General features: G+C 37.8%; 2 protein-coding genes across 2 annotated transcripts; one reads left to right on the top strand and one right to left on the bottom strand.

Annotated features, from left to right (window-relative positions):
* The first annotated feature begins 2,480 nt into the window (after positions 1–2,480).
* Positions 2,481–3,236, top strand: LOC6646486 (peptidoglycan-recognition protein SD). The gene has a single exon (XM_002069088.4). The coding sequence runs from the start codon at positions 2,542–2,544 to the stop codon at positions 3,139–3,141; it is 600 nt and encodes a 199-aa protein (XP_002069124.2). The 5' UTR covers positions 2,481–2,541; the 3' UTR covers positions 3,142–3,236.
* A 511-nt stretch (positions 3,237–3,747) lies between these two features.
* Positions 3,748–6,437, bottom strand: LOC6646485. The gene is made up of 3 exons (XM_023178077.2): positions 6,040–6,437; positions 5,064–5,850; positions 3,748–4,888 (listed from the first exon to the last, which is right to left on the bottom strand). The coding sequence occupies exons 2-3, from the start codon at positions 5,824–5,826 to the stop codon at positions 3,885–3,887; spliced, it is 1,767 nt and encodes a 588-aa protein (XP_023033845.1). The 5' UTR covers positions 5,827–5,850; positions 6,040–6,437; the 3' UTR covers positions 3,748–3,884.
* Between the last annotated feature and the right edge of the window lie 5,501 nt (positions 6,438–11,938).

Raw genomic sequence — 11,938 nt, 5'->3', positions numbered from 1 at the left:
CTAGACTCTAGAGTTAACTGCTATACAAGACAATCTGCTTTTAAATTTTTGTGCTATCTTTCTGATATTTCAGTAATATTGAATGAAATTCGACTGCATCTTTTTCAAAAGATGAAACTTTGCATCACACAGATTAGAAGGAAAAATTACAAAAAATAAAAATTAATTTAATTTTCATCTACTATACTTAATATATTTTAAACAAAAATTTTGAAAAATGTTTTCAAAATTCAATTTTGCATTTGGTCGTATTTGACTTTGTGAAAAATATTCCCAAAAGAGGCATTTTTTATAGTGGTCAAAGAATGTTCCAAGTAAAGTATGTTGAAAAGTTAGACAAATTATAGAGATCAGAAATCTCTTAAGTGTGTATCAAAGGTTGTTTTTAAAATTATGTTTTTTTTTATTACTTTTAAAATGGCCTATCCAAAATCCAACGAAACAAAATACATGGGTACGAAAAAATATGTTTTCAATTTAAGTTTGGAGCCTGTTTATGGGCAAGACATCTTCAGCAATGCAATACGAGTAGTCGAATGACTCACTTAAATTTAAGTAACTCTAGCTCTTTCAACTCCCATCAGCCCCCTCGTTCATCGACCCCTTTTCAACACTCCCCTTTCGTCTGTCTGTATATATGTACTTCTTCATTTGGCAATAACAACAATCGGTTTTTTTCCCATTTTGCCCAGATGCGAAATTTTATTTGGCGACACCATTCCCCCACCCCCTTTTCATCTGCCTCTCCCTCAATCCCATAGTTTTGGGCACATAGTTTTGGATTTTGGTTTCGGTTTTTAGCTTTTTAGCTGTTGTGGTTTTGCCTTTGTCTTTTTTATGGCATTTTATATTCATTTTGGGTTTTTAATTGAGGGCGCTTACTTGCATTTTCGTTGTCACTTTAGGATTTGGCTGACTCCTTGCATATCCTCAGCCCATCTCTTTAGTTTTGCTTCGTTTTTTACTCACTCTGTCGCTCTATCTTTCTTTCTCATTCTCTCTCTCTCTCTCTTGCAATTCCTTTTTGTGGTGTATTTTTGCATTTAATTACGAAAGTTTTTTAATTAAATTACTGAGTAGAACATCTGTGTCAAGTTGAGGTTTTCATTTCGGTTCTATTTTTTTTCTCTTTTTCGGTAGTTTTGCTCGTATGAATTAACATAATGTGCTGATGAAGTGTTGAAAGAGTCGCTGAAAGAAGGCATCCCCTACCCTCGAACCCCCAAATCCCCCCATTCACCATCAAAGCACGGTGAATACCCGTCATAGTCAGTAGTCATCTGTCATCAGCTTATCAACAGGGAAATTAAATGGTTATAACCCACGGTGCGTATGACGTTAGCAATTACAATATCTATGATCAAATTGTAGATACTTCTCTCTGGTGAGTTGTGGCAAAAGTTCTTTCCCCTCTTTCAGCATTTTTCTAGTAGAATTTTTGTTTCAAAGGGATAGGTCCGGACGGATGAAGAGTGGGTTGGTTTTCACATAATTTTTAGAATTTTTTGTAAATTTTGGATTTTGGTTCTCCAAATGCAAAATGAAAATTATTTTACGAATATATTCCTATTTTGGTCGTTTTTTAAAGACCCTTTTGTAGTAACCCAGACACACATGTTATTAACTCGCTTCTGGTATTTTTGCCAGTACACAATACATACAATACAAAAGTAATCCGATGCCTTCGGCCTGTTGTAATCTGAATCCGGCCATGGTAAGGGGGATTTTTCTGGAATTTCTGAATAAAAGTGATTTCATTTTATATTTAATAACCAGAGACATGGGCTTACAAGTTTTTGAGCTATGTTTGTTTGACAGTCAAATGGTGTAGTCAAGTTTGGTCTACAAATTTGGCAGCTTTATAACTTAACGAATCTTTCAATTATCAAGTTTGGGGCAGTTTGGCACGTATATGATGTAGTCGCTGGATAATGATCGTCTTAAGCACAGCATTTCAAAATCAAAGTAAATTAACGATTTTTTAAACAAATTGTTGTTTTGGAATACAGGCTCTGATATAACATATAGTAGTTAGAACTTGATCAAATTTGGCACTGACACTTGGATATATTTATTAAAAATGTTAAAAACAATTATTGAAGTATTAAACCTATTACCAATCGATTTGTATACAATATATTCAATGGATTAGGCTAAATTTTATATATATATATGTATAAGCCTGCTGTATGTAGGAGCATTTAAAGGTATAGGTAACCCAATTTTCATTTAAACATTTTGCAAGGGCTTTAAAATATTCAATTGTATCTATTTCTATTTACTTTTATTGACGTGAACTGGTTGAACGACCCTCGTCATTGGAGTAATAAATATGTATGTACATATATAATTACTAGCTTATTTTGTTGGAAAAATCCCCTGAACGAACCCCCCACTCTCCTTCCTAAATAGATGGAGAATGTTGTATATAAAAAGCTATCGACTGAAGGGGCCACAGCGGTTATCAAACACAGCCTCAACGAATAAGACCGTAGTCGACTTTAGAGTTCTTCTCAGTTGTTTGCCAAATACCGATACGGAATGATGTACGGCTGGAGGGCAGTGCCAGTGGAAGTTGTAGTAGTACTGATAGGCATACTCTCGTTTGCCTCTGGTGACGGGGAAGTACCCGTACAGGTTGTGACCCGAACCGAATGGCAAGCCCGACCATCAAATGGCAGTATTGGCGCCAATGAGTTACCACTTTCACGAGCTGTGATCGCCCATACCGCTGGTGTACGTTGCAAAAGCGATGAGGCTTGCATTCAGCAGGTGCGAAGCCTGCAGCAATATCAAATGGATACCTTGGGTTTCTCGGACATTGGCTATCATTATCTAATTGGTGACAATGGACGAGCTTACGAGGGTCGTAGTCCAAGTCAACGTGCATCTTTCGCAGGACGAAATAATGGCGGCTCGCTGGCCATTGCCTTTATTGGCAATTTTGATGAGGAGCTACCAACTGAAGGATCATTGGAAACTGCCAAATCATTGATACAACAATCTGTGCAACAAAAAAATCTGGCAGAGAATTATGAATTATTTGGTCATCGCCAGGTGAGCGCCACCAAGAGTCCAGGTGATGCTCTATTTGCCCAGATTAAGCAATGGCCCAATTGGAGTAATAAGTCTCTATTATAAGATATCGACACGTAAAGACCATTCCTTACACATTTATTGTAAATATAATTATGTTAAATTTGTTGCTTGCTTAAATACGAATACTAAACTTGTAATTTTGTTGATCTGTTTTTGTTATCTGAATGTGTGTGTGTGTTTTGTTGTGTTTCTTCTCTTTTCTTTTAAATTCCAATTTTACAATTGTTTTTCTTTTCTTTTTCTTTTCTTTTTCTTTTTTTTTTTTGTTTCGCATTCATTATTAATTACGCGTTTTCTGTTTTTATATTATATTTTCTGCGCCGCTAAGCTATATATACCCAATGAGGAGCACTGGGCCACAATAGAGATTTTAATTTGAGACATCACATAGCATCAATTTCATGCATTTGAACCTGAACTTCCAGAATACTAAAAACTAACTTTACAGAAAACCCTAAAAATCTGAAGCATGAAGACAAAAAAAAAAAAAAAACCGCGCAGGTATTGGCATATACATATATCATATAATCGTATCCATTGTATTGATTATGCCGAAACATGCCGAATGGGAGGGGGGCGAGAGGGAAACAAAATATATATATATATAATAAAAAAAAAGTAGAATATATATATATATATACATATATATATATATATATATATATGTATGTATGTATGTATATGCATGTATCGGCAATTCGGCAAACAGATGCACAGAAACAGATTTAGAAAGTATATAAAACAAGGAACTATACAAAATTCGTAAAGTACTTAGATAAATTACACTAACATATACCCCCATTTGAGCTGCCGTTTCCAATCTCATGTCCATTCGTTAATCCATTTCCATTCATTTGGGCAATTGGCATTTGAAGCAGCCAGTCGCGCTTGGCCAGGCCATCGGCCGTTTCGCCGCGTTGCGCACTTAACGGCTGAAAGCAGGTTGTCAGTCCAACGCTGGGTGTGAATTCGGCACGTTCTCGCAGCTCCTCTTCAGTGGCCAGCATTATGCAGTCATCGTCAATTTCCTCGCTATTCACATATGCCAATTGATGCTGCTCTGCTCCGCGCTGCTGTTCGACAATGTTATCACTGTTGCGACGAAATGATTCGTCTGTTTTGCGCAGGAAATTGTAGAGAGCCACACAGCCGAGTACCACTTCACGGATATGCTTGTCACTGACGCGAAGTGGCTGAGCCAAAATGGGGAACATATTGCATAGAATTCTCATCGTTTGATCCGCATGGGCGTTGATTTGCTCTAGGGCTTCATGCACGGCATTCTCCTGAGGTACATTGCGCGGTGTTACCAAATAATTGGTAGCCGGCAGTACAGCATCTCCAGCAAAGTAATAACCATTTCGCAATGGCTCCGACTGCTCATCGAGGGCATTCATCTTTTGCTCGATTAGCGCAACGGCAGTGGTCTGTTTGTATATCTCATTCGGGCGGCTATTTGACGCCCGTTCCACTTTAACATACTGGAAATTGTTGCTCGCATCAACGATGCCCGTAAAGATGACAGGCGCCCGTTTGCGATCATCGCCGGCACTGCCGGCCGCACTTTGCAGCTGAATGCTGCGCATAAATAGATTGCCTACACATTGGGGCAGATTGTGTTGGCGCTCCATATCTGTGGCCGCACTGCGCCACTGCTCATCAGTCTTTGGTAGTGTAACGTATTGGTCCTTGAGGTGCTCATAGAAGCCCAGACAGATATTGGCAATCATTTCGTTTATCACAAATTTCGAGGCACGGAAGCAGTAGTTTCGACAAGAATGCACTTCACCTGCATCAAAATGAAGAGAGAGAGAGTTCATATTACTAACATGTTGTATAACGTTTTTAAGAAGGCTTATATATTGGGGGCGGGGCTAGCCTAAGTAAGTTTGAAAATTCAATTTGAAATTACGATTCCATAAATTCAATTGAAGTATTCAAAATTGTCAAGAAAATGCACTTACCCGTCGCCAAATACTTGAGCGTAATGGCCAGACGCTCTTCGGCGCTGAAGGACTTTTTTTTGCGTTGAGGTGCATACTGACTGATGATCGGCTCCAATTTCTGCACCAGATAACGAAACTGACCCTCGGTTATGGCTAGGAAGTAATTCAAGTGATAACATTCATCTTTTCGTGACTGTAGATCGCTAAGCAGATTTTCCTTGCTAAGAAATTCGGCTTGATTCTTGCGCAGCCACTCTTTAGTCCATTCCAGCCTTCGTCGTGTATTCAATATGCCAGCCAGGTCGAGTGCACTGATTTTTGATGTTTGAGGTCGCGACAGTATCGTCGTGCGGGCCGCCCCACCCACACCACCAACACCAATGCCGCTGGCAGTTGTCATTGTATTTCCATTTCCATTTCCATTTCCATTCCCATGCCCATGCAAATGACCATGTGCATGTTGATGTCCATGTGCATGGGCATGTGGATGTGGATGAGCATGTGCATCGGTACGCTCAGCTCCGGAGGCATTGCCATTATCGTTATTGCCATTGCCATTGCCATTGTCCTGTGTGACCCCGATTGCAACTGCCACGCCCACCTGATGACTGCCACTGCCATTGACGTTAACATTGCCGTTGGCAATGCCAACATTCCCTCCGCCTCCACCACCGATGCCTCCGCCGCTGCCGCCGCCTGCGCCACTGCTGCTGCGATTGACATTTGTGCCACCGTCGCGCTCGCGCAGCACACCAATCACCTTCAGTTTGATTTTCTCCATCGCAGATGTGCCACTGGCCCGTGCCTGGAATTTAACGATTTTCATCTCATCAATTCACTCACAAATTCAAAATCAAATATCGAGCCTAGGCCCAGGTCGACCCAGGTCCCGGTTCTCCCCTCTTACCTTACCGCCCCGCCTCGTCTCGCACACTGATGCCCCACCGAAATGCAGAGCAGTCGTGTTTTGTGCAACAAATCGATTTTTACTCACCCTCACTCTCCGCTGCGCCGAACTGCCACTGCCTTTCCCTTTCCCTGCTGCTCTACTCCCGTTCCGTTCACTGTTCCCTGTTCCCGTTCCTGCCTTGTCTTCGTCGTCGTTGTTGCCGTCGTTGCCGTTGTCGTTGTCACTGCCTGTGTGCCTTGCCTTGCCTTGCCTTGCCTGTTGTGTGTAAGTATAACCAGTTTCTTTTGGGGAGCTCGGGGAATGCTGTACGACTGTTGTATAATTAGAATTCTTTCTTTTCTATATCTTCTGTGTCCGCTCCGATTGCTATCTAGCTAAATTTCACAAATTTGCACGTAGATTTGACTTCTGCATCTGCTCGGGCCCCTAGTTTTTTTCAGTTTCAGTCGATTTCCGATGCCCAATACGAATGCAACAACAACAAAACAACAAAAAATCAGCAGGTCCAAACCAGTGCTGCCAGATCACACAAAACGAAACTATCCGACAGGTGCGCTACTGAGCCTCTATTACGTTTTAACGTTACGCCTATCGGTTAATCGACATTTCGGAGCAAAACCTATCGGTTAATCGACATTATCGGAGCAAGCCTATCGGTTAGTCGACATTATCGGAGCAAACCTGACTGGGCGGGCACATTTTAAAAATTGTACTGGATAAATAAACCATAATGAATGGTATATAGTTTTTGTTGTCATTGAGATTATTTACAGGCTCTCAAATGATAATAAAATACTAAAAATAACAAATCCCAAAAAAAACGCAATGCTTGCTGTAGCATGCTGTATATACTGAAATTAATTTTGTTTAAAAATTTGGAGGCTCTCCCAAGTGAGCCTTGAAATTGCAATTGGAAATATGGAGAAAATTATAGTTTTAAAAGTTAAGACTTATGTAAGGAAAGATGATAAATAGTAATTTTTGAGCAGATTTTTTTTTGGTAGCACTCTTTTTGATAGCTCACATTGGTTTTGCGCTTAATTGTTGATTAAAGCCGCTGCACTATGGGTTGTGGAGGCATTTTTTGAGCACTTAAGTCAATTTTTAAAAGTTTTTGAAACCCAAACATTTTGATGCCAATTTATAGATAAAATATCAAATCACATTTCTGCTTACTAGGTTTTTCAAAATTGTTCAACACTGGTGAGAATAACGCTGTCGAAAACAAGTGTTGGGAACAAAACAAAACTGTTTTCATTTGGTGCAAATTGTTGCTTGACTTTGAGTGTATATAACTTTTAAAAGAAAGATGTTATGGATAAAACTGAAGATGCAATTGAAAAAGTCGGATTTGTACTATGTGTTAGTAGATTTGTTTTGTTATTAATGTAGGTGTGTTTCTTAAAATCTGGCTAATTCTGAGCGACTCTAAAAGACAAAACTTGTTACGAAATCTCAACTTTAGGAAGAGTTTTAAAAAAATATCTACCAGTGTCCAGTCTAAAACTTTTACTATTGGATAGAATAATAAATTCTTTGTAAAATATAAAAGTCTTAATATCCACAAGCAACCACTTTTTTTGCAATTTAACTTTTTAGCACATAACCTCATATTCCTGCATATGGACGAGATTTTAATATAGCAGAAAACAACGAATTAGGAATTAAGTATTTGGAGTTAATCTTTATAGGTTGCAGGCGCATGTAGTGTAGAGTGCTCCAGGTGTATTGGATGCAAAATTATAAGTAAATAGTGGGCGTTTTTTTTTTTTTTTGCACCAAAACATTTAGAAGCAATTCGAATGTTTTTAAGTTCAGCTTTTTTAGATGGCAGATGCAAAAGACCTTTTGAATAATAGGGAATAGCTCCAATAACAACACAAAAATCGATTGCGCGACTTTAATGTCTCATTTATGCATATACAAAGAGGAGAACGAATCAGAAAATAATGTTAGATACTGAAAGCGGTAAGGAGCACTACATAGTTCCTGGTTGCTACGTCACGCCAAGAAGAACAACAGAATCGCATATTTTAAAAACACTTTCCGTATAAAAGTGGATGTTCAGATCCCTGGATTTTCGCTTTAAGCCTAGAAAAAAGCATTTCTCTAATTCCACGACCGACAGAAGCAGTTGCTTGCTTAATGTGTCTAAATTACTTATGCTGATAATGATATTGATCAACTTCAAGGACATTTTCTAGATTTTTCTTTGAATCTTGGCCCTAAATTTTAAGAAAATATAAAAATCACAACGGTTGTATGAAAAGTATTATGTTGAATGAGATACTTAGCATACTTTTTTGGGCAAAATACGGTTTTTTGGCCGTGGAGGCGAGATGCCACGCCCATTTTCTCCAAAAATAGTTGCAAAATATCTTTATTACCTCATGCAATGCAATGAGACTGAAAATTATTGTTAAACATACATTTTTGAATTAAGTGCTCAAAAAATGGCTCCACAACCCATAGCGCGCTGGATGCACACTCATAAATGAACTTTTCTTGTTCTAGTATGCACCCAGAATGGAAAATTGACTTTTTCTTGACGTCAATTTCATATTTAGGACATGCAAATATCCTCGACAGTAGCTCTCTCTATTGAAATAAAAAGTCCTGAATTCAAAACGAAAAACTCCAAAGATGGCGACACTGCCGGAAGTCCTAAGTTCTGAGTAAAAAGTGAGCCGGAAGTCCTAAGTTCCGAGTAAAAATTGAGCCGGAAGTACTAAGGTCAGAGCCGAAGGGCCCATTTTGTCTGGCGGCCAAATTTAAAAAATAAAACGGTACTCAGGATAAATAAACGTTCATAATTAATGAAATATACAACCGGAGTAAAATCTTAAAACATTGAGATTATTTACTATTTTTTATTATTGCGATACTAGCCTTTAAACAGTGAACAATTAAAAAAATTGGGTTTCTTCTTTAATTTAAGAATAAAATGATGTTATTTTTATTAAACACTTTATTAGTAATTATTAGCCTAACTATTGCGATCAAGAAACAGGCAAATGCAAAGAAATGTCAGCCACGCTCCCCTTGCCCTTGAACTTGCAGAAGAGTCGAGGAGATGTCAAATCAGTGTTTTGTTTATCTTAACTATGTTTTAAGTACATACTTATATTCAGAATGTTTGCGGTATTTTGGGTGGTTTCAAGGCAGCAGGAAAACAATTTCCCTTCATATCACGATTGGGACGACGTATACCGGACCATCCGGAGATTTAATTCATCCCAAATTTGTTCTAACCGCTGCCCATTGCCTACTCACCACTAACCCTTTAATATATAATTGTCATAGATAATACATAGATCAAAGGAACAAATCTTGAATTTGACCTATCCTTGTCCTTGCTCATCCCAAAATCCGTAGTGTGGAGGTGGTATTGGGGAGGTTTGACTTGTTGAAGCATTTCAGCACTTTTATTTATTTTTATTATTTATTATTGTTATCATTTAGTAACTTTCTTTTTGTTATACCATACACCCATAGGGTTAAATGGTATATTAAAGTCGCCAAAATGTATGTAACAGGCAGATTCCTTCCATTTCCGACCTCATAAAGTATATATATTCTTGATCAGGATCAACAGCTTAAAGCAATGTCCGTCCGTCTGTCCGTATGAACACGTAGACCTCGGAGACTTTAAGAACTAGAGTCACCAAATTTGGTACTACGACTCCAATAAGCCCACGCCCACTTAATCTAAAAAAAACTGATTGCCTGTCTCAATTTTTTGACTATCGAACCCAATTTCAGCACACTAATTAGCCCTATTAATATCTACCAACCAATATGTACATATAAACGAGTTTTAATAGGCGGTCCGTAAGGGCGGAATCGGCCATAGGCTAGTGGCGACGCTAGAGTGCTCGTTTGTTTTTGTGAGAGTGAGCGTTTTCTAACAAAAAATTCTGAAATGTTTCAAAATTAATTCAATTCTAGACCTGGTGAATGAATTTAATTTTTACACATCGTTGAACATATGTACATATATATTACATCAAATTTTTTTGTTGTTTATTGAAAACGTTTGGAAACGAAATGTGTTGGAAATTTTTGGTTGCCTGCCAAAAATAATTCTTGTAAATGAAAGATTAAAACGAAATAATCCACTTATAATTACAATTTTTCTTGAAATATTAGGAGATGGATAAAAAAATATTCAATTTTTTTAATTCATTTGCAATTACTTTTCATTCCACTGCACTATGGGTTGCGGAGCCATTTTTTGAGCACTTTATTCAAAAATGTATGTTAAACAATAATTTTCAGTCTCATTGCATTGCGTGAGGTAATAAAGATATTTTGCAATTATTTTTAGAGAAAATGGGCTCCACGGCCAAAAAAACGTATTTTGCCCAAAAAAGTATGCTAAGTATCTCATTCAACATAATACTTTTCATACAACCGTTGTGATTTTTATATTTTCTTAAAATTTAGGGCCAAGATTGATAGAAAAATCTAGAAAATGTTCTTAAAGTTGATCAATATCATTATCAGCATAAGTAATTTAGACACTTTAAGCAAGCAACTGCTTCTGTCGGTCGTGGTCTGAACATCCACTTTTATACGGAAAGTGTTTTTAAAATATGCGATTCTGTTGTTCTTCTTGGCATGACGATTTGCCTTATATGTATAGCAACCAGGAACTGTGTAGTACTCCTTACCACTTTCGGTGGCTAACATTATTTTCTGATTCGTTCTCGTTCGTTCGCGCAATCGATTTTTGTGTTGTTATTGGAGCTATTCCCTATTATTCAAAAGGTCGTTTGCATCTGCCATCTAAAAAACTGAACTTAAAAACATTCGAATTGCTCCTAAATGTTTTGGTGCAATAAAAAAAAAGGCCCGCTATTCACTTATAATTTCGCATCCAATACACCTGGAGCACTGTACACTACATGCGCCTGCAACCTATAAACTGACTTAAAGGCAAACGATTTGTTCCTTTGTCAGCCCATTTTTTTGCTCTAGTAATTTTTTCCAAGTCACAGAGTTTGAAATGTCTTTTGGAAGGCTAAGACCGAAGGACATTTCATACTCTGGTCTTGTGTATTGACCGAATGGACAAGTACTTCTAGAAGAATCAGATCTGATAGGTCCTATCAAAATTATTCAATGTCCTGCGGGATATGGCATTGAGTACCCTATTTTTTTTCGTTTTTTGCCGCAGGATGAAATTCGCATCAACAAAAAAATGGGGTTATCTAAGGATGCAGGATATGCAATCTTTTGAAAAAGTCCATGTTCTCGAAATCCGAAGGACATCCTAAGACCTGGTGATGCCAATCGATGCCCATGGCCAAGGACTTCCATCAGGCCAAAAGACATTCTGCTCGTCGTTAAAACGGAGGTGTTATAAGCACTTTTCTGATTTTTTGGCTTGTAATTTTTCTAAGTGGCCAAACAAACTGGACACAAACCATAAAAACTTAATATCTCAGCTCTTCGTAGGACTATCAAAATATCGTTTGGACCAAAGATAGTCCATGATGACTGGAGTTTTACAAAACTCCTTTCGTCCCACCTATTTTTTCTCAAACAGAAAGTGTGCAACACTTTTTCCATATTTATATTTTTACCCGAAAAGTATGCTACATAAATATTTTATTAAAAAATAAGGGATGTCCTTTGACCAGATGGAAGTATTTATCCAGACGTGTCGATTGACAGGTCCTGAAATTTTCTTCGGAAAGCTAAGAAACCCGTTTTTAAAAACTTTTTTCGATGCCAATCTGTAAAGATCAGCAAAGATATCCTAGACAACCATGTTTTTGCCAGGATAATTTTCCCAATGCCATATATCCGAAGGATATAAATTGATTTTGACTCTTTTTTAGATCCTCCAGGATCAAGATTATCGATCTGCATTTTTTAATTCCCAAGTGTTTAATACCATACTAAAATAACTTACTTAAAGAAATCGATGAAAAACACAGGCCGACATTTTTGAAGTCATGAAAAAGTGTTTTAAGTC

Source organism: Drosophila willistoni, assembly GCF_018902025.1.
Source record: "Drosophila willistoni isolate 14030-0811.24 chromosome XR unlocalized genomic scaffold, UCI_dwil_1.1 Seg143, whole genome shotgun sequence".
Taxonomy (NCBI): domain Eukaryota; kingdom Metazoa; phylum Arthropoda; class Insecta; order Diptera; family Drosophilidae; genus Drosophila; species Drosophila willistoni.
The sequence above is the reverse complement of the archived record's forward strand: the minus strand, read 5'-3'. Positions and strand labels throughout refer to the sequence as shown.

Excerpts from the sequence above, each read along its gene's own strand:
- LOC6646486 (XM_002069088.4), top strand. The coding sequence starts at position 2,542 with ATGATGTACGGCTGGAGGGCAGTGCCAGTGGAAGTTGTAGTAGTACTG.
- LOC6646485 (XM_023178077.2), bottom strand. The coding sequence starts at position 5,826 with ATGGAGAAAATCAAACTGAAGGTGATTGGTGTGCTGCGCGAGCGCGAC. Across the intron at positions 4,889-5,063 it reads GCTCAAGTATTTGGCGACGG|GTGAAGTGCATTCTTGTCGA; the intron begins GTAAGTGCATTT and ends ATTTTGATGCAG.